This window comes from Eleutherodactylus coqui, chromosome 1 (assembly GCF_035609145.1).
Source record: "Eleutherodactylus coqui strain aEleCoq1 chromosome 1, aEleCoq1.hap1, whole genome shotgun sequence".
Taxonomy (NCBI): domain Eukaryota; kingdom Metazoa; phylum Chordata; class Amphibia; order Anura; family Eleutherodactylidae; genus Eleutherodactylus; species Eleutherodactylus coqui.
In genome coordinates, this window is record NC_089837.1 from 175925676 (window position 1) to 175948541 (window position 22866).

Genomic DNA, 22866 nt, shown 5'->3' on the forward strand with positions numbered 1-22866 from the left:
CGGTTGATTGCGGCTAAAAGGGGTTGCCATCAGTAGGACAGGGAGCATGTCATCACATAAAGTAAAAAGGGGTTTGGTTTAGAGGATATGGTATGCCTCCCTGAAGAGGTGCGATTTTAGAGCACATCTGAAATTTTGTGTCAGGAATTGCCTGGATAGTTTGGGGTAGTGCGTTCCAGAGGACTGCTGCTGTTCTGGAGAAGTCTTAGAGGCGGGAATGAGAGGTTTGAGTTAAAGGGACACCTAATCTGATTTCGTTAGCAGAGAAGTGGGCAAGAGATGGGTGGTGGATTGAGATGAGGGATGCAATAAATAGTGGTGTGGTGCTGTTCAGAGCTTTATGGATGATGGTAGTGAATTTGAATTGAATTCTATATTTGACGAGCAGCCAGTGCAATGACTGTCACAGGGCAGAGACGTCTGAGTAGCGGCTGGACAGCAAGATGAGCCTGGCTGCCGCATTCAGGATGGATTGAAGTGGAGAGAGTCTGGCGTGGGGGAGGCTGATCAGCAGCGAGTTGGAATAATCGAGCCGAGAGTGGATGAAGGCAACAATGAGCATTTTTAGCGTGGCCATGATGAGCAAAAGGGCGGATTCTTGCGATGTTCTTGAGGCGCAGCTGACATGTTCGAGACGGAGATTGGATGTAGGGGGTAAAGGAGAGATCAGAGTCGAACATAAACCCAAGACAATCGGCGTGCTGTTGGGGAGTTATGGTGGTGCCACACACAGAGATGGAGATGTCAGGATGAGGTTGGTTAGCAGAGGGCAGAAATATGAGTGGGTCAGTTTTTAAGAGGTCCAGTTTTAGGTAGAGAGAGGACATAGTGTTAGTGACAGCTAAAAGACAGTCGGTGGCATTCTGAAGGAATGGTGCTGTGATGTCACAGGAAGAGGTGTATAACTGGGTGTTGTCAACATAGAGATGGTACTGAAAGCCAAATCTCCTGATGGTTTGTCTAATAGGGACTGTGTAGATGGTGAAGAGTAGGGGACTGAGGACTAAGCCCTGAGGAAACCCAACAGCAAGGGGAAGAGGAGAGGAGGTAGAGCCTCCAAAGGATACGCTGAATGAGCGGTCAGATAGGTAGGAGGAGAACCAGGAGAGACCAGTCTCCTTAAGGACTATGGAGTGAAGCGTATTGAGGAGGAGTTTGTGGTCAACAGTGTCAAATGCTGCGGAGAGGTCAAGGAAGATCAGTAGAGAGTAGTCACCTCTCGATTTAGCTGTCAGGAGGTCATTTGACACATTTGTAAGGGCGGTTTCTGTGGAGTGTAGAGGGGAAAGCCAAACTGTAGAGGGTCAAGAAAAGTGTTTCATGAGAGATAGCTTGTAAGGCAAGAGTAAACCAGGCATTCTAATAGTTTGAAGATGAAGGGGAGAGTTGTGATGGGTCAGTAGTTGGCAGCATAGGTTGAGACAAGAGTTGGTTTCTTTAGCAGTGGGGATATGATAGTTTCTTTAGCAGCGGGGATGTTTGAATGCGAAAGGGAAAATGCCAGAGCTCAGACAGAGGTTGAATATAGTGGTAAGACGGGAGATGACAACCGGAGAGAGGGACCGGAGGAGGTGTGAGGAGAGAGGGTCGCTAGCGCAGGTGGTGGGGTGAGCTGAGAAAAGCATTCTAGAGACTTCTTGCTCTGTTGTTGGTTTACGTACAGAGAGTGAGCAAGAGCTAGATGCAGTACTGAAGAAAATCCAATCAATGGGGAACTGGAAACTTCATAGTCAAAAAATGCTGCTTTTTTTAAATTGTGCTCAGCATGACAGGATAAAACTCATGCTGAAACAAGTGAAGAAATCTGCGGGACATAAAGTGAGTGCAAGAGCAACCTAGGTGGGACAACTTATATATTTTTTCTTTTCTGCAGTACTGAAGAGACTAGGGTCAGGGTTAGTCTGGGATTGGGCGGTTATTTCTTGACATATGTTGTTGACTTTCTTTTTGAAGTAAGCAGCCAGTTCTGCAGCAATGAGATCTGTCCTGGCTACAATTTAGAGTTGTTTAGGATTGTGAGATAATGAAGAGATGGGAGAGGTGAAGTTTAGCGTGGTGGAAGGCAAGGTTGTAGATTCTGAGCATGAATTTGAAGTGCAGAAAGTCTGCAGACTTTTGCGACTTTCTCTACATCTGTTAAGCACACCTAGAGCATCGTCGGATGAAGCGTCTTTGAGACGTGAGCCAGGGTTGCCACAGTCTGCATCGGATGGCTTGAGTCACAAGGGGGTGCCGCTTCATTCAGGGCATGTTTAAGAATGGTGTTGTAATGTGTGGCAGCCAGGTTGGGCAAGAGAAGAATGAGACAGGGGAGAGAGAAGACTGTAGGGTTTCAGCAAAGTTTTGGGTGTGAATGCCGGAAGGTTCCTGTATGTACGGTAGGTGGGAGAGAAAGAGAGGAGATTATGGTTCGAGAGCCGGTGAGGGGAGTTAGTGAAGTGAGAAGCAGAGCAGAAACCGAGGAAGGCCAGGTCCAGAGTATTGCCATCTCTGTGAGTGGGAGAGGCTGTGAGAGTAACCGCAGCCTGCTTAATCGTTAGAAAAAGATCATGTTCTAAGATAATTTGCAGTCAGCATCTAGCATTCAAAATAGAAATAGAGCAAAGCTTTTGATAACCAACTTGTAATGATTAAGCAGGCTGCAGTTACTCTTTTATACTATCTACCCTGTTTCCCTGAAAATAAGACATAGCATGATTTTTCAGAATTTTTGAGGATGCAAAATGATTTTTCAGGCTTTTTGAGGATGCTTGAAATATAAGCCCCACTCCAAAATTAAGCCCTGCTAACAGTTAATTAAAAAAGTCAATTTAAATAGTGTGGCAGCTATACATGTAAAAAAGTTAAACCTTTTTGAACCAAAATTAATATAAGACACTGTCTTATTTTCGGGGGAACACGGTAGATAAGTTTTCTTTGCCTGATGGGTAGAAGATAGCCCACGTTCTATAGCTAGAGCATTTATTTATTCAGTTCACTGACTGGTTTACTTTATGAGCCTGGTGGACTTATTTATAGTCTTTTGTTCAGTGAACATTTAAAGGGGTTGTTCCGCAATAGCAAGTGGGGTTAAGCACTTCTGTATGGCCATATTAATGCACTTTGTAATATACATAGTGCATTAAATATTGGCCATACAGAAGTTATACACTTACCCCCTCCGGTGCTGGCGTCCCCGTCTCCATGGCGCCGACCAAAGCCGCCTTCTCCCTGGATTAGAACCCCTTGCGCTGAAGGGGCCGCTCCGGCGTGCTCGCGCCGCACAGGTCTTCTGCATGAAGACTTTTGACATCTCAGGGCTCTGTCACACGGGCGTTTTAGCATGCAGATTTTTGTGCGCATAACGCATGCGTTCAACAATTTGCGTGATCGAAGGGGGTGGCATGGAGAAAAAAAAACGGACTGGCCGCGTTTTTCCGCACAAAAAGTGCACTGCCCGCTATGCCCTGCTGAAGTTGTGACAGCTGCAGCAGGGGATTCCTTGGATGTAAAACTCCTGGATGCTGTTACATCCAGGGGTTTCACCTGCGGTCAATGGGGCCGGCGGCAGCAGCGTCGGAGCCATTGACATACAGAGAACATTGTGATCCTCTGCTACTGCTGTGACAGAGGAGTTCTTCATCTCCGCGGGGAGTCCCCTTGTCACTGAACACTGTGACAGCATTGTCATAGCATCCAGTAACAATGGGACTCCCCGCGGAGATGAAGAACTCCTCTGCTACAGCTGTGGCAGAGGTTTGCAATGTTCTCCCATTGAATTCAATGGAGTCGGCGCTACAGCCGGCTCCATTAAAAGCAATGGGCTGCCGGCAAGCCCTGCAGTGATTTTCGGGGAAGGGTTTTAAATATAAGCCCTTCCCTGAGAATCATCCCTAAAATGTGTAAAAAATATACATACTCAACTCTCTGCAGCTGCCGGGGCTCAGGTGCTTCTAGTCGGGTCTTCTCCTGAACTGCTTTCAGCAGGCCGAGATTTAAAATTCCCACCTGCTCAAAGGGCTACCTCTGATTGGCTGAACACTGTGTCCAATCAGAGGCAGCTTTCAGCTGTCATTCAATAGCTGAGAGCTGCCTCTAATTGGTCCCTGCCGGCTCCATTGAATTCAATGGGAGAACATCACACTTCTGTGACACAGCTGTGCCAGAGGTTTGTGATCTTCACTGTATGTTCCCAATGGGGTCAATGCTGTTGCCGCTGGCCCCACTGAGCACAAGGTGCGACAGCATCCAGGGGTTTCACAATCAAAAAACCCTGATGCCGCAGTTACCTGCGATTTCAAAAACGGTGTCCTATAATTTTCGCCGTAGACATTTTTCCGCATGTAAAATTCGCACATGTGACCGCTGCCATTGAAAAGCATTGGTTCTATTTAGTGCAATCTTTTTTACACGCAAAAAAAAAAAACACCCGCTAAAATGGCCGTGTGACTGAGCCCTCATGGTGACATGTCAGATGGTTTGACTGGCAGGGTCCGGGTGCTAAGACCACCATCGGTCATTAAAACGAAGAGGCAGAAGTGCTCAGATTATCACTATGCTAATAGACTCTTTTTGGTTCTCTTCAGAGCAGTGTATGGGCTCAAATCAAAGTCTATGAGTTTGTACAGCACTTGATTATCATAATAGAAGGGTAACAGCACTCAACTGAGTGCTTCTGCCATTTCAATTTGGCGATCAGTGAGTGTGGTGCAAATATAATTGGCTGTTTGTAGCCATCAATCTTGAATTCAGACAGCCATGAATGTTCAATGTATAAATTATAAGGATTATATAACTGAGTATTATAGACCTGCTGGAACCAAGTTAATATCTGCACATATTGTCACCATTGTCTTGTAATTCTACCAGCATTGTCTATAGAGTCTCGTGATCTATTGTCTAATTAATCATGCAAATCTACCATTATTGTCTTAAGGCTGAACTAGAGCCTTATGTATATTTGAAGCTTAGTGCTGCCATTGTTTTATGAATCAGTTTTGTATGATCTGGTTAAGGCCTGTTTACACAAGCAGATAATCGCTCAAAGATCCCTCAAATGACAGTTTGAGCAACAGCTTTGAGCAACTATTTTGCATAAAAAATAATTGGTATTTAAGTAGCTACTCAGCCACTTAAATACGAATTATGTATGTAAATGAAGCCTTCACTGAACTCAGGCTAATAGCCTGAGGCTATTATCTGTGCTCAGATCCTTTGTTCTCCATGGGCAAACAATACTATCAGCACTCCCCCATGGAGAACTACTGATAACAGTGAGCAATGATTTTTAGGTGAGCTTGATTTTAAGGATCAGCAAAAAGTACCCAAAATGCAGGTGCCCTGGGTCCATTTACACGCACCGATTATCGCTAAAACGATCGCCGATTAGCGAACTTTTAGTGATAATCGTTCAGTGTAAATGGGCCTTATTGGTCACTTCAGATTATTAAAGCAATAGATCATACTAGTATAAAGGAGAGGGGTTTTGGAAGTTAGAGACATTTTGTACCTGTGGTAGGGAATGTCCTCTCACAGTGTGGTTCCCAAGAGGCCCCCTGTTCTCTGACTTTTCGCCGTTGCTTCTCCGGTTGATGCACAAAGCAGATAAGTATACCTAAGGCTCTTTGATATGAGTATTGATGTAACCGTTTTTAAGAATCACTTATTTTTATGTAAATTTGTTTTATTTTATCATTTATTCATTGGTATTTATAAACTGTGTGGTATCAACCCACTTGTCCTACTTTAAAGCCGTATCCGAACTTGTTGTTTTTAAGTTGGCAAAACAGTGGGGGTCTTGGCTCTTGGACACCCATTGTTAAAACTTGTGACAGTTTTTTTGAAAGTTTAGATAGTTACACTTTTTGTTCAATAAAACACACTGGGGGAATTTATTTTGCCTTTATATCAGTTTAAGAAAGTCACACATTCACAAATTTCAGAATTTTTGGCTTCTTTCCAGCTCATAACCTTTAGCAAAGGCATAGAAAAAAAAGATGGAATGTGCTCCCACGGTCAATTGTATTTACTATCATGTACACTGGTCAGACATGTGAAAAATAAAAAAAAAATTGTCACACTTCACCCTGGGGCCTTCTTTATCTAAAGTAGCTTAAAAAATATGTCTAAGTAAATTTCTCCCTAGTATCTGAAATACTTTCATTACTCATTTAGCAAAGTAGGTTCAATAAAAATACATATTCCATATTCCTAATATAATGTTTCCCTGTCTACAAAATGAACGTTCACACAACATAGATTTGGACAGGTTTTATTTCATAGATTTTGCAAGCAAAACTGATTTGATACAAAAGTTGATATAATGTTACCATCCACTCAAGCAAAAGAAAACCACATATATGCACCAAATGCTATTATTTGAACAGTATTATAGTTCTATTAAGACAGAAACTCACAGACACAATTAAAAATAAAAAAAACCTCAAATATAGTTTCTGCCAATGATTAAATATCTTCCTGTGAGTTCTCTGAACTTAAAACTGCATAAATAAGTGCAGTGTGCATAATTAGGTCCAAATGAATGGAGATTCGGTAGTGTACATAATCTTTGTATCTAAGTCCATGTCTCTGCTCTATTATAAATAGTCATGAGGTATTCATAATTGGTATCTAATGAAGCAGTGTTTGGCATATTAAATCCCTCCAGATTATAAATACATTCAAATAACAGTTTTAGTTTCTGTAGGTCACACAGCGGTGATGTTAGCTTTATTTGATGTCCCTCAAGCATTTCCAAACTATAAGACAAATAATTTTTTTCTGATAAAAATATGTGTAAAAAAACAAGACAAACACACATTTAAGGCCTTCTGCAGGGTTAAAATCAAACATTTGCATTATTCCACAATAATTTCTACATGATATTTTACACCTTACAAACTTAAATAGGCAATACACAAAGAAAAACCTCTCCGAAGCTTGGCGCCCTATCTTTTTGTTGATTTTGTTGCTAGTTTACTGATTGGTGTCCGTCGCTGTGGGGTGGGAATTTTGGTAGGTCTGCCTGTTGAAGATCGTGAACTTGTTCGTGGAGAGGGCCTGCTGCTTTCATGAACAGTCTCAGACAATTCAGAACATACAGACTGAATTTCGGAAATATCAAAATCCGAAGCATCACTGCCCCGTCGGCTGCTTGACCTGCTTCCAGCCTTGCTTCCAGCTCGGCTTGGAGTTTTCCGAAAATCTGTGCAACAAACAATAGTATCAAAAGAATAAAATGTACATGAGAGTTACTTAAAAAAAGTTTACAATATAATACTTGATATTCTTTTCCCCTACTCCTATTAGCGTCTTTGACTCCCTTCACACTTTTGGTGGTAACTAGAGATGAGCGAGCGTACTCGGAAAAGCACTACTCGCTCGAGTAATTTGCTTTATCCGAGTATCGCTGTGCTCGTCCCTGAAGATTCGGGTGCCGGCACGGAGCGGGGAGCTGCAGGGGAGAGCGGGGAGGAACGGAGGGGAGATCTTTCTCTCCCTCTCTCCCGCCCGCTCTCCCCTGCTCCCCGCTGCGACTCACCTGTCAGCCGCAGCGGCACCCGAATCTTCAGGGACGAGCACAGCGATACTCGGATAAAGCAAATTACTCGAGCGAGTAGTGCTTTTCCGAGTACGCTCGCTCATCTCTAGTGGTAACACATGCCTGAATGCTCCAGAGCAGCAAACTTTTAAAACCTCTGAATTTACAGAGTTGGTCACACTTGTTGATGATCAATTAATCTAGGGCGTTTCATTAAGAGCACCTGTCTGCTGCTTACCCTCTTAGTTCTTATGGAAGCAGTTAGGGTGTACCTAATTTTTCAAACACTGCTTCTGCATTTTGGCCTAGTCTTGTTAAATAAATAATGACACCATATAATTTGTCATGTGTTGTTGTTGTTCTTCTGAGGTTGTATTTCCCTAATTTCAAGACCTTCTAAAGACCAGAAGTTTTTTTTTATGTCCTACAACATAAAACCATAGAACTCAAAGAGGATTGTCTCAGTTTTTCTCATGATTGTATATTATATTATATATACACATAAGAGGACCTTCAAGAGGAAGGTTCAAAGTTTATGACATTCCAGTAAATTTAATTTTCGGCCACACCACAATGTGGTTTCTCATTGTTTACAGTTTATAGGAAAATGGCGACACCAAAGGAGAAATTGTTTTGTGATTTTGAGTCTGCTAAGTATGAATCCACTGTTCAAGTGCAATGTGAATTCCAGCATCAATTCCAAAAACAGCCGCTACATCACAAGAATATTTACGAGTGACACAGAAAATTTGTTGAACTTGATTGCATAAAACTGTAAATGAGACACCCAGTGCTGCGACGTGGCAGAAAATGGGACTTGGGGTGGTTTCACACCTGTGTCAGGGGCTCCACTTTCATGCTCCACGGGGAGCAGGAATGGGCAATCCCAGTGGCCGAGCAGCTCCGTCTTAGGATGAAACAAAACAGTGCTGAATGGACCCCAATGATCCATCTGCTTAGCTGCCCGACCTTTAGACAGAAGAAAAAGCGCTACTTCCGGTATTTTGTGCCAGACCCGCGAGGGAGCCACCAACCAAAGGTTCCAATGCAGATGTGAAACCACCTTTATTGCTATGTCATAATAAAAAACGTTGAACCTTCCTCTTTTCACCGATGTGTGGATTGTGTACCTGTCGTTTGTAGTTTGTTTGTAATTAAATGGCCAAATCTGCTCCTTAATGACAAATAAAGTTTGACATATTAGTCGACATCTTGTCTTGTGGATTCCTTGCATTATTTTCAATAGTTGTTAATGAATCAAAAAAATAAGCAACATTGCTGAACCTCCACTTCACTGTACATTTCTATGCTTGTAACGTATGTTGTACTGATGGAATAGTGATTTATATAGTTATAAATGCTTTACCTGCAAACTGTGTCCTGACTTTGGATGCTGCCGTAGTCAATAAACTGTTGTCCTCTGTAGAATGGAATCCTTTTCCAGACAGGTATCCCGGAAGTCTTAATTTGCTCCCCTGAATTGGTGTCGCCTGCATCACATAAGCAGAATGTTTAATGTAAAAACAAAGCCTGCTAACAAGGGAGGTAACTGGAGTGTCCTCCTGACCTTCAAACTGGACCGACATATGACTACTCCATAACCCCTGGGAAAAAGTGTATGATCTTAGAACAATTATTTGTCATCATCATCTTCATGAAGTTGTCCATCATCGTATCTTCTTGTCACGGCTCTGCTTTTTGCATCGTATATGTTTGTGTCAGAGACATAATTGTTTCCCAACTTCCTCTTGTGGTACAATTTTAATGATCATTTTTGGTTGTAGGAAGCAGCAAACAATTATCTATGTCTACATCTGGTTCATCCAGCAGAAGAGCTACCTAGAGTGATAATTTCATTGTGCTGAATATATTTTTTTTGCAGCAAACGGCTTATTTTTGATTCACTCAATGCATCTATAGTCGCATCAGTAGATTAATGGGATGACATCCCGAATCCCCGTACTCAGCGCTGCTCCGTGATAATCGGCCCCTGAGCTCTGTTGTTAATGCTAACTTTTTATGTATGAAACACCCTCTGACTTGCTTCTCTTGGGCAAAGCCAGTGGTCTCCAACCCGTGGCACTTCAGCTGCTGCATAACTACAACTCCCAGCATGCAACAGGGTGGAGACCATGGGGTAAAGCAGCTGCAGGAAACCCATCCAAATTATGGAAAGTGAATATGATAAAGAATGACACAAAGCGGACGGCTTGCTTAAAATAATCTCCATCCTGATCTGTAATGTGAACAAAAGGCTCTGTACTACCATGAGACAAAACTCTGGAAGTCATCATGGACAACGAAGTGTAAACTGTAGACAGAAAAGAATATCATGCAGCAGTTTCTAAAATAACTGTACTAGAAGACAGTATTAAACAGACAGTAGTGGTAAATCTCAAAATGATGAAGAAGATGTGGAAAGAGGTAAATCTCTATTATTAAAAAGTAGAATGTGGAAAAGGATTAACTATTGATACTTGAGCATCAGTTAAAAAGGGTGTTAACGTGCAAAGTAGGCCGTTCAGTGACGACAGTGGTTAGTGAACAGGGCAGTTGTGATTGGGAGAGATTATACAACTGAGTGCCCTGTATGTACTATACCTCTTCAGATGACAGCCTTGGTTCGGGGGGCTCAGGGCTCTTACAAGGAGTTGTTGTTTTGCTGTTTATCAACCAAGGTTTACCATAATTGCGTGTTACATGGAGGGGTGTCTGTGTGAAACAATGGCACATCAACTTAAGTCATGGCAGCAGCTGCGCTGATGCTATATCATTAACACCTGCACCAAGGCTCTTGGCCAACGGTTGAGCATTTCTGCAGTACTTTTGAAAGCAATCGTTCAACTATGGTAAACCTGAACACGTTAGGCAGATAAATGGCCACCGCTTTTCATATTATTGTTACCGTAGAGACCTGAAATCGAAAAAATAAATACTGTGTGGGAGATGAGGACACTACTAAAGCATCTCTAGTAGTATGCAGGGGGTAACTATAATGGGTGCACAAGATATGGCTGCACTCCGGCCCTGAAGCCTTAGGGGGCCCATATAGTCTCTCTTTCTCATATAGAGAGACCAATTTTATGAATGAAGCATTATTGTTGTGTGCCCTATTGCAGATTACATTGGGCTCAGCAGCTTCACGTTATACCTCTGGTTTGTACACTATACTCACTGTGATTCTTCATGTACTCTCTGCGGAGAAAAAGTCTGAGCACTGTTAGCATATATTTACAGCCTCCTACCATGTCCTGTATGGCTTATTACAGTGTGTTTCATTTGAAGAGCAATCCTTATTTCAGCTCATCATTTGTTTAGGACTGAACTCATTTTCAGGAGTCTAGTGTTTATTGATGACTCATGTCCTGTTTGCCGCCACTGATATATATTTGTCACGAGGCAGTACCTCCTGCTGTGCCGTTCACATTTCTGGGACTCATTATCAAAACTATCTAACTGTAAAACTAGACTAATTGTGGGTTTAGAAGTGCTTGGAGGTCGGAGTTGGCCACTTTCAACATCTCGAGCTCACCAAGATGCAAGATAGACGTCTGTATTCACTCTTGTGAGATATCATTGCCCTTTACACAAATGTTGCTTCAAGAGAAATGCCCTGTATATCTAGTGCACTTTTATTGTAACTCTGATGCTAAATGGTTTAGCAGGTTTAAATGAACACCAAAATAAGCCTATATATATTTTTTTTTTTGGAGAGTACTGTATTCCTGGGCAATATTTATCTATCTATCTCTATCTATCTTTAATATCTATCTATCTCTTTCATATCTATCTATCTATCTATCTCTCTCATATCTATCTCATATCTCTCTATCTATCCATCTCTCCCGTATCTCATATCTATCTCATATCTATCTATCTCATATCTATCTATCTCATATCTATCTATCTATCTCATATCTATCTATCTATCTCATATCTATCTATCTCATATCTATCTATCTCATATCTATGTATCTATCTATCTATCTCATATCTATCTATCTCTCTCATATCTCTCTCTCTCTCTCTCTCTCATATCTATCTCTCTCATATCTATCTATCTATCTATCTCTCTCATATCTATCTATCTCTCTCATATCTATCTATCTCTCTCATATCTATCTATCTCTCTCATATCTATCTATCTCTCTCATATCTATCTCTCTCATATCTATCTATCTATCTCTCTCATATCTATCTATCTATCTATCTCATATCTATCTATCTCATATCTATCTATCTCATATCTATCTATCTATCTATCTATCTATCTATCTATCTATCTATCTATCTATCTATCTATCTATCTATCTATCTATCTATCTATCTATCTATCTATCTATCTATCATTACCTAGGAATACAGTACTCTCCAAAAGCTCTTAAACTCTTAAAATGTAAAATTGGAAAGAACAGTAAAAAATGATGCTTTGGGAGGTATGTGTTTATTGAACTAAAAGTGAAATCTTCCTACTAAGGGCCGTTTTACACTAAATGATTACTGTTCAGTTTGTCGCTGGATCATGCAAATTTGAACAATAATAGTTCAATGTAAATGCTGCCAGCAAGTGAACGAGGAATGATAATTCATTTGTTTATTGCTCGTCAGTCAGTTTGAGTAGGCATAAATATCAAACAATGATCAGCCTGTGATCACTTCAGGTTTTGGACTCTTCTAAATATCCACCCCATGCCTCTATGACAGCATGGTATCCATTGGGTGGATAAACTTTTACGTTTTTTGGCAGAGATATTTCCATTTCTGGTGGAGAACCTCCCCAAAAAATTTCTGACTAGTGATCTGCTGTTTAAAATATGCGATGTCTCCAAACTTCTGGAGGTTACTTGTCATGCATCGTCATTTTGTCTTTATTGCAGGCAAAGGAAGTGCAGATGAAGTGGGGTTATAGAATATGTCTTGATGTGTAAAATGCACTAAAAAAAAGAAAGAATTACCTTTGGAGTGCTAATACACGTGGCTTGTGATGGATTGGCTTGTACATTTGGACCTGAGTTGGACCTGTTGGGTGATGCACCTCTTGAAGATGGTCTTGATCTTCGACCTTTAGGCCTGAACGGTGTCATGCTTTGACTAATGCCTTCAGGTAACATGAACTTTTCTCGTAACTCTACGTTAGTTCTTCCTTTAGCTGCAAGTTAAAGCACATAATTTCACCAAAAAACCAACATCTATGATGCAATTCATCATATAGTTAAGTCATTACTTCAGAAGCATGGGAGCACAGCTACAATAACTAAGGCAGACTGAAATATAAACTTTCACTGTTAGGAAAACACAAGTACACATAAACATTAGGAATGAAAGGAAAACAATATGTCATCGTCATATATTGCGCTGCCTAAAAAAACGTATCTGTTTATATTTTCATCTTCAAAGAATTCTGGAATTTATAGACTCGATTACAAATGAGGCGCTTACACTTCAGTATGCACTGGGTTCACATCAAGGGCTGATGGCAGCTTGTGGGGAAATGTGTACATCTAAGTCCTTCATATAGTGGTGTTGGTTGATAAAATACGTGGTACACGTCTTCTGACTGCTTTGAAGAGTTATGTATTACATGTGTTCTGTTATATTGAGCCCTACAGCTACTAAATTGGGGAACCCCTTTAAAATTAACATTTTTATATATACAGATGCATCATTTTTAACTCAAACCCCATTACTATAAGTGTCAAGGCTTCTATTCTAATAAACACACAAGACTCTCCAGGTTTCATATGGTTGACTCTACAACTGTATAGCCCAAGATGCTATCTGTATCTCTTCACACCTAATGTAAAATCAAATAGGAAAACGCAATTGAGTGACACATTAAATAATAAGAAAACAGAGAACCAGATTTAAAGGGGTTGTTTGCAATTTGAAAAAGTTGGCTGCTTCCCTTTAGAAAGGCTGTGTTCTTGTCCGTCTAGTTTTGCCTCCTAGCCCTGTTTACTTAAACAGCCCATGGACAAGAGTGGTGCTGTTTCTGGAATATGAAAGCCATGTTTTTCTTATGTCATACAAACCCTTTAACATAGGTAAAAAAAAAGCCTTGAAGGGCAGCAAGTAACAAGTAAAAAGAAAGGAAATGATACTGGAGCATAACTTAGAATAACTCAGATAGAACAAGTAGTCTGAAGTGGTCTGAGACTTCGGCATGATGGACAGAGGTGCTCACCACCCTAGTAGAGGCGGGAATCCAACCAGAGCTAATGATTTGTAATGCCTTCCTGACCTGAGATAGCATGTGTGCTTAGATATGGCATATTAAGCATATGCTGTATAAGAAAGATACAATGACAATACAGCCAGACTAATTCATTTTTAGATTTCGAGTTATACCATCTCACAAGTGGGGACATTGGACTGCAGATTTAAGTTTTACTGATTACAGGAAAGGGGGGCATTACATAATACTTGAAGTTCTTGGTGGGGTTCCTTTCCAAAGCCGAGCCTTCAACAATAATTGTTGATTACTCTGACGAGCAATAGGTGTCCACAGGTATATTTCCTTCCCGAGCACGAATCCACATAAAATCTAAAACAATCTTTTAAACGTCCAAAGACTAGTCTAAGAGAAAACCACAGCATGCAATATATGACAGTGGTGTCTACTAAATGTATAGACATATAATGGCTCTGAATATCAACCTCACCATGCATGTTAACCACAGCAATGTCCAAACCTTACAAGTTGGTGCCAAGACTACACAATGAAGATAAAAAAAAAACAAAAACAGCATGCACTACACACAAAATCAAAGAACACAAGAGACATAAATATAACAAAGCCAGAAAAAAAAGAAATAGTGAAGATGAAAAGAAATGAAATAGGGAGATATTTGCCAACCTATAAGAGGCTGAGTAGTAATTGAAGAGTTTGATTCCGAACGTAACATTTTACTTCCATGATGATGAACTAGGGAAAAATGACAGAATACCAGTCAAGTAAAATAAAGGAGGATATTTAGTAAGAAAGGAGAAGTAGAAAGTGCTATAAGTGCAAAGAGAGTTAAAAAGGAAACAAAAACTCCAGGTATGCACAAAGTATCAAAGAGCTGACATCAGTCCAGACATCACCAAGCTGGTCCACTGGGTCTCTATGCTGATCTCTTTTTGAAGTTACTTATATAATATGTAATTTAAGAGCCAAAAGAAGGTTTGTCATCATGTGAATAATCTACTAACAATTGTCTAACCCATGGGTGATGCATACCACTGTTAGGCATCCATCAAAGCCTCCATTTAAGAAGGACCGCCACTCTCCGCTTTTATAAATACTTGTATTCTTCATAATGCAAAATTCTGGAGAAACCTTTCTTGTAACTTTTCGTTGTGCTGTTCTGCTGTTATTTATTCTGACTAATTATGACTAAATTGACAACTAGGTGTTACCATTCCCCTGTCAAAGGGAGTATGTCCCTATAAAAAATGCAAATCTTCCAGCATTCAAAAAGTATATACAAATATTCTTTATTCCATAGTAATTAAAACCATAGAGAAAGGCAGAGGATAAAAATCATGGAACGTCTCTGATGCATTCATGCCTAAAAGCTTGGCTCTAACTCATAGTTTAGCTCCACAGTGAAAGGCAAAAGATTTGAAAGCCAACACTTGCCTTTCATCACATGTGCAAGTCAATGAACCACATGACGAGTCTAGTTAAATTTAACCATTAGTAACAACTTGGATACTTTTGTGGTTTCTGTACACACAAGAGAGTACCAATCTTTACAGAAAAATGTGTAGCATGAAAAAACACAACATCAGTTCTTGGCAGAGGTAGTTTGTTCCTGGACACTACACTACTTACCTCTACATGGATCGTTTTTGACTAAGAATTCATCCAACGCCATCCAACCACCGCCTACTCGAACCATAACCGTACTCCTCAAAATGCGGACAAGGCGAAGTTGCTGGGAGTCACCAAACTTAGGAAAGATGCAACAAGAACACATATGTGAATAACAAGTAATAGAATATATGTAAAATACATGCAGAAGACGTGAATTTTATCGTATTAGATACTCAGAGATGATTTTAGGGAATTTGTGTAGATCTGAGAATACCCATGCAACACCGATTAAAGCAATGGGCAACAGTAACAGCAATAAAGGAATTAAGCAATGTAGCACATCAAACATTTTATCCTCATAATATGATTCCATACAGTACTTACCAAAGAGACGGCTTTAATGAGTAAGGCTCTAGTGAAGACCCTTCATTAGAGTCTTATGTACAGAACCAAGACAAGAGGTCCCTATGTACATTCCTAGCTTTTCCTAGCTGGCATTTAATGCAATGCCATAACATGCATCATTATGCAGCAAATCATGTAAGTAATAATAAGGGATATCTATGAACTAGGCAATTCAATTTAGTTCTCCATTTCTAGTTGAAACTATGATCACATCCGCAAACATCTGTATACAGCTATAGTACAATCTAAGCAGCAATGACTCTCTAACTACACAGCAGTAAAAAGTGAACCTAAACTTATTAATACCTAATGACAGTCTTAAAGGGATTGTCTCAGTTATTTATTTTTTAAATCTATCTTCAATACTCACCTCTCCAGGGTCCCACCATAGCCGTCCATTAAGACGTACTGTTTACAGGCAGCAGTTCTTAATAGCTGAACTTTGTGATTAGCTGCAGCAGCCTGTGACATCCCATACACAGGCTGCTGTAGCCTGTAAACAGTACGTCACAGGGAAAACCCTGAGTTGCCTAAAGATGCGAGTAGCTGGGAGAGGCAAGTACTATCTGTATTTTCAGTTTGGGCAAGGGGAAGATATATTTTAAAACAATTTTAACTCAGAAAGCAATTTAAGACCTTCCCGCTGCAGGGCCGACAGACACAGCAGGCGTCCCGCTGCAACAGCGGGGGGTCATCGGAGATGCACCCCCCGCTGTTAACCCCTTCCCTGCCGCGATCTAAGTAGATCGCGGCAGGGAAAGAGTTCACAGAGGGAGCGGACTCCCTCTGTGTCTCCAGCCGGCTCTCGCGATAACATCGCGAGAGCCCGGCCTGTCACCATGGTAACAGGACGCCAGACACTGGCGTCCTGTATTGCCTATGCCTATGATCGCTGTATAAGCGATAAGGCATGGCAGAGCAGTAGCTCTGCCATGCCTTATGACAGCGATCATCAGGGCAGTGTTGTAAGTCCCCCAGAGGGACACAAATGTTGTAAAAAAAACAAAGATTAAAAAAATGAATTAAAAAAATAGTAAAAAAAACATTTTTTATGCTTTTTCTCAGATTAGCCCCACATATTTGGTATTGTCGCGTCCGTAACGACACGTACAATAAGTTGCACATGCTTTTGACTGTGCACGGAAAAAAACGCAAAAAAAACGCTAAAAAACTGAGGCAAAATGCTAATTTTTAGCATTTTGCCTCACTAAAAACGCAATAAAAGTGATCAAAAAGCCGTATGTACCCCAAAATGGTACCAGTAAAAACTACAGCTCGTCTCGCAAAAAAGAAGCCCACACAGAGCGCCGTACATCATAAAATAAAAAGTTACAGGACTTTGAATGCAGCGATTTAGAATAGAAAAAAGATTTCCAAAAAAAAGGGGTTTTATTGCAGAAAAGTGGGAAAACCTAAAAAAAATGTAAGAATTTTGCTATCGTTGTAACCGTACAGGTCTGCAGAAAAAATGGAAAGTCTCATTTATGCTGCATGATTAACGCTGTAAAAAAAAAAATCTATGGCAGAATTGATGCGTTTTCTCTCCCTGCTATCATAAAAAAAATAAGTTTTACAATACAGTCTGTGTACCCAAAAGTGGCGCCGATAAAAACTACAGTTCGCCACGCAAAAAACAAGCCCTCATATGGCCGCGTCGACGGAAAAATAAAAAAGTTATGACTTGATAAACGGAGAAGAAAATCCGCCAAAAATTGTTGCGTCCTTAAGCCCAAAATAGGCCATGTCATGAAGGGGTTAAAGTCAAGGTGTTTTAAGAGGCACAAAACCGCCCCTGCTTCTGTAGAATAAAAGGTCTGAAATGTAACGAGCTAATGTTATAGGGCTTCAATAAAGGACTAGCTTTAGTGTATTACTCTATGGCAGTACAAAAACATACAACTAGAAAGGTTGGGGGGAATTAATGTGAATTAAGGTATTTATGCGAAAAAATATATATATTTGGCACACACACAGTTGAGATGTGGTTACTGGATAATGTGGGAACATGCATCAATAACAATGAAAAGCTGATCATAGGGCTTTATTTGCTAGTCACTATTATAATATACATTAGAGGGATTGCCCGGTTGCTACCAACTGTATTAAAATGACAAAATCCGCTGTAATTACCTATCCTCTACCGTTGCAATTCAACACTGTAGCGCCACAGTTTTTTAACAGCGTTATTGAAGATGATGTCCCCCGATGTCACGTGACTGTTGCAACCAATCAGAGGCCTCAGCATCACCTCTCTGAACTCCTGGCATCATGACACCCAGAATGTGAGCGCTGATGCCAAAAGAACAGGTGGTGATGCTTTAGCCTCTGGTTGGTGGCAGCAGTCGCGTAATATTCAACAACCAATACCAGGAGGAGGCAGGACTACAGCGCTGGATCATGATGGAAGATGACGTGTAAGTACAGCTGCCTTTGTTATTTTAGAACAGCTGATGGTATGGCCCGGTACCCAGACAACCCCTTTAACTGTAGCACAGTATCTCTCCATGTGTGAGTTATTGGGTATTAATTTGCAATAATATGGTGTATTATTCAAGGAATATGATGTATATAAAGATGTGTAACATAATTAGCTATTATGTTATACATAGCGCTGCTCAAGATGACATGATTGGTAAGGAGATAGCATACTGGGCATGCAGTAAGTATATACATAAAGTATAACATAAGGAGATACTGTAGAAGTAGCATTACATATACAAATACATTGGTGTAATTTTGGGATCTGTAGGTTACATTTTGCTGTGGATATAATGGTATGTTTAGGCACAACTTATGACTTGCAGATCATCTCATGTTATATAATTTGATCATGCGTCATGCTACAGATGTCTCCACCCTTAATGCGATATATTCCGAGACGCTTGATACAAGATGATAAAATATGTAATCTCCAACGGATGTCTCTGATGGATGCCATCTGTCTGACATTATCACTATTAGGCTCCCATGTTAAAAAAAAACCCAAAGACTATACCTTTAAACTTATTTCACACTAGAGTTTTTATTTTAATTGCTTGACTGCTTCATAAGAGCGGAACAGTAAAAATAGCTGGGTCCAGCAAATGCCAGACCCCAATGGCACCTGACAGACCCAACTGACTATAATCAGATGACATTTTCCAAAACGAGATAGAGCAGCATACTAGGCTTTTGTTTCTGGAGATTTATGCTCTAGGCTTCAAATTGAGCCTCCGACAAAGATCTGCAAAATTAGAGTCCTTACCGAAATTCAAGCCAAGGTAAGGGTGGACATTTCTGTAGTCATGTCAAGTTTACTGCTGGACAAAACTATACCATGCTATCTGAGTTACCAACATCTAGGATCAAATCCCTGTCTTACTACAGAAGAGAAGCCAAGAATCACTAATAAGTACACAATGCAGGATCTAAACTTTGGATATGAAGCTTCTATTCGGTAGTAAAGAACAGTGATACAAAGTGCTTGAAATCAGCTGTGTCACAGACTAGTAAAGACCCTTCACCAAAGCAACAATGCATTTTACAAAGCAGAACACAATGGAGGTGTAAGTTATGATTGGGTGACGGGAGGCAAGCTTAGATGATCATGTATATACATTGGAAACATTTTACTGGTTTATACCTGATTTCCCAGGAAGAACTGATTACAAAGAGAAAATGGAGAGAAAATAACGTTAGTGTACATTTTTCACTTTTTCTATTTTTGGATATCTTAATTGAATAAGCATCTACTACAGCAACGTAAATAGTTGAACTGTCACTTTCCCATTTCAAAAAATAATATTTTCATTAAGTAGCATAGGTTTCGTCATAGGTGATGGTCTAACTACTTGATCCCTTAGGACAGAAAGGAGGTCCAATGACCCCAGATTGCCAATTCAATCTCCATAATATTCAATGGAGAAGTAGCACAATCCTTTAACCCTATCCAATCAAATTTGTATCCTGGTTTTCCTAGGGGGCTTACTCTTTTTCTGACATTATACAACGGCGTTATCTACTGGCTAAACCCAGTACTACATGAGGTAACACATTGGATAGGCTCCGTCAGCAGAGAGGCTGGCAATATACAGTAAGAGAACCCTGACGGACGTCTTCCAACATCAGAGCTGTACGGCCTTAAATCATAATATCTTCAGACGTCAGACAATGGATTGGAAAGGGTTAACACTGATGTTTAACAGCTTGCTAAATGCCAGTAAGAAAATAGCAAAAAGATTTTGCAGTTTGCTACAGTTAGTCTTTTTACTATGAAATAGGAATGTTCCTTATGGCACCTAGGGACCAGGGTTTTTACAAAGATCTCTACTGCAATACCTAAAATATGTTCATTGCTTTCCAACAATACTTAAGTCAAAAATAGCACTGTTTTAAATGTACTGCTTTAACTTACCCTGTATTTATTGTCCCCAATCTGTTCCACCTGGAATCGTTTGGCACACTTGCATTTTGCCACTTGTCGTGTAACCTAAAAAATATATCAATTAGATTTATTCCATTTCTTGTGCAAATATTTTTTTTCCCCAAAATGAATGAATTAGTGTATATATTATCATTTACATACCTCATCTTCAATTTTGTCAGCATCAGTTAAAGGCTTGTATGCATCCTTGTTTGGGTGAAGGGCTGCTACAAACTCGTAATAGTCAATATAACCATCACCATCCCGGTCAAAGATGTCAGCCACAGCGCTCATTTCCAGACGACTGGTAGGGAATTCTAGGTAAAAAAGGTTGCAAATCATTAAAATGATATTGCAAGCAGTTTATGTCACTTCTACTGCAGGCATTATTAGGGATCTAAGAATATGGTAATGACAATATCAGTAAAAGCGTAGGCTAAAATATCGCACAATAACAATCCACAATATTCCAGCATATGCAGTATACAAATTCTTAATTTTTTTTTTTATCCAAAGCAATTTATACTATTTCTTTCCACTACAGGGTAGAAGAGCTGCATGTTGGAACAGCTACATTATATTCAGCAGAGGCCAGTAATCCAATAAGAAGGAAAATTAAAATATTACATTAGAGAAGAGGATGACATCAATGTTCTGCTCTGAGGAACTGTAATATAGTTAACACATCTATTCCTTTGTTACTAAATAGGATTTCATGAATTACAGTGTTTTGTACTATGCACAACTAATAAGATCATCCACTGAATCACAAATTAATTGCAGGATCTGATGTAAGATGAAAATAGTGTAAGCTAAAAACAGTCGGAAAAATGTTTGTCATGAAATGTTACGTATCTCTGAGATTCTACAGGAACCTGTAGGTAAAATAAACTCAGTGCATGAGTGGAATCCACATTAACTAATCATTAATAATCTCTGTAATGTCCTTGGCATCTACTGCCAAGGAAAATAGGATCACGTGGTGCATCAAAGGTGCTATAAGGGCACATGATGAGAACATTGTTCTTCCTCTTTAGGGTGACTACCCAATGGGACTTTCTAATGTAAAAAACGCAACGAAACAAAAACGCAAGTTGCGTTGCGTTGTTAGCATTAGAAAGTCCCATTGACATTTGGAAAAAAAAAACGCAACGGAAAAAAAAACGCTAGTGGGTAGTCACCCAAAGGCAGGGTTCTCACATACACCGAAATCCCGGCGGAAATCTCGCAGTTTGGCCACAGCGAAAAACCGCAAGTCTTCCGCCAGGAGAAGCGCTGCTTCAAAACCCGCAGCACCTAGCCGCGGGTTTTGAAGCGGCCTGGCGGCTCACTCTTCCGCTGCGGCCGGCGCTCCCATAGAGGAGAGTGCGGCCACAGCGGAAGAAGGAAAAAAATGTACATGCTGCGGCCAGGAAATCCGCACCGCAGCTCCGGCTTCTGCCAGCTTTGCATTCGAATCCGTGTGGACAAGATTTCTGAGAAATCTCGTCCACATGGCTGGCTAATACCGGGATTAGCGGCCGCAGGCAGACTTGCCGCGGCAACATTCCGGACGGAATTTCTGCGGCAAATCCACCCAGTGTGAACTTAGCCTTACAAGTCACTGGTCAGACCACACATGGAATATTCTGTGCAGTTTGGGGCACCAGTAGTCAAGAAGGACATATCAGAGCTTGAGTGGGTACAAAGGTGGGCACCTAAAGTAATAAGTGGAATGGGCGGACTACAACATCCAGAGAGGTTATCAAAATTAAAATTATTTAGTTTAGAAAACAAACAGCTGATGGACAACCAAATAACTATGTATACATATATCAGGGGACCATACAGAGATCTCTCCCATGATCTGTTTATACGCAGGACTGTGACTGTAACAAGGGGGCATCCTCTACGTGTAGAAGAAAGAAAGTTTCTACACCGACATAGAAAGGGGTTCTTTACTGTAAGAGCAGTGTGACTATGCAACTCTCTGCCGGAGGATGTGGAGAAGGCAAATTCGATGAAAGAGTTCAAGAGGAGCCTGGATGCCTTTCTTGCACGATACAGTATTATATGTTATAATTATTAATAACTTCAGAAGGGTTGTTGATTCAGGGATTATTCAGATTGCCAGATTGGAGTTGGGAAGGAATTTTTTCTCTTAAATGGGGAAAATTGGCTTCTATCTCATTGGTTTGTTTTGCCTTCCTCTGGATCAACATTGGGGGGTAATAGGATGAACTGGATGGACATGTGTCTTTTTTCGGCCTTACATACTATGTTACTTTTTTAATAACAAAACTGCATGTGAACAAACAATAATTGGAACGATTGTTTAGTCATATAGAATCACTATTAATGCCCTGCGCCGGTGTAAATAATAAGTGCCTATTGGCATGCTAAAACTGGCAACGACATTCGTTACAGGCAGAAAATCACCCTGTGTAAAAGGGCCCTTAATGATACAAAAGAACACCATTTAGATGCATTTACAAACCAAGCCATACACATTACATAGTTTGGCTTAACCTTAAAGACAGCAATATGCAGTTCTAAGCTCTCTCTCATGACCTGGAGGTTGAGGGTTCAATTCCCGCTTAGTTCAGATAGCCGGCTCAAGGTTGACTCAGCCATCCATCTTTCCGAGGTCGGTAAAATGAGTACCCAGCTTGCAGGTGGGTAAAGATGACTGGGGAGGCAATGGCAAACCACTCAGAAAAAAACAGTCTGCCAAGAAAACTTTCCAATGTGCCGTCCCCT

At 40.5% G+C, this 22866-nt stretch overlaps 1 protein-coding gene across 7 annotated transcripts in view; it reads right to left on the reverse strand.

Annotated features, from left to right (window-relative positions):
* Nucleotides 1-6234: 6234 nt before the first annotated feature.
* The window catches only part of DST (dystonin), a 391490-nt gene continuing 374858 nt past the window's right edge, over nucleotides 6235-22866 (reverse strand). For 3 of the 7 annotated variants that reach the window (XM_066604043.1, XM_066604051.1, XM_066603997.1), the window contains 8 exons: nucleotides 20290-20444; nucleotides 20119-20193; nucleotides 19348-19365; nucleotides 15339-15456; nucleotides 12475-12668; nucleotides 10121-10231; nucleotides 8886-9009; nucleotides 6235-7183 (listed from right to left, as the gene is read on the reverse strand). In XM_066604043.1, the coding sequence (XP_066460140.1) occupies nucleotides 6927-7183; nucleotides 8886-9009; nucleotides 10121-10231; nucleotides 12475-12668; nucleotides 15339-15456; nucleotides 19348-19365; nucleotides 20119-20193; nucleotides 20290-20444 (1052 nt within the window). In that variant the 3' untranslated portion in view covers nucleotides 6235-6926. Of the gene's footprint in view, nucleotides 7184-8885; nucleotides 9010-10120; nucleotides 10232-12474; nucleotides 12669-14375; nucleotides 14445-15338; nucleotides 15457-19347; nucleotides 19366-20118; nucleotides 20194-20289; nucleotides 20445-22866 lie in introns of all 7 variants that reach the window. The other 4 variants (XM_066604016.1, XM_066603991.1, XM_066604026.1 and 1 more) reach the window with 4 other exon arrangements.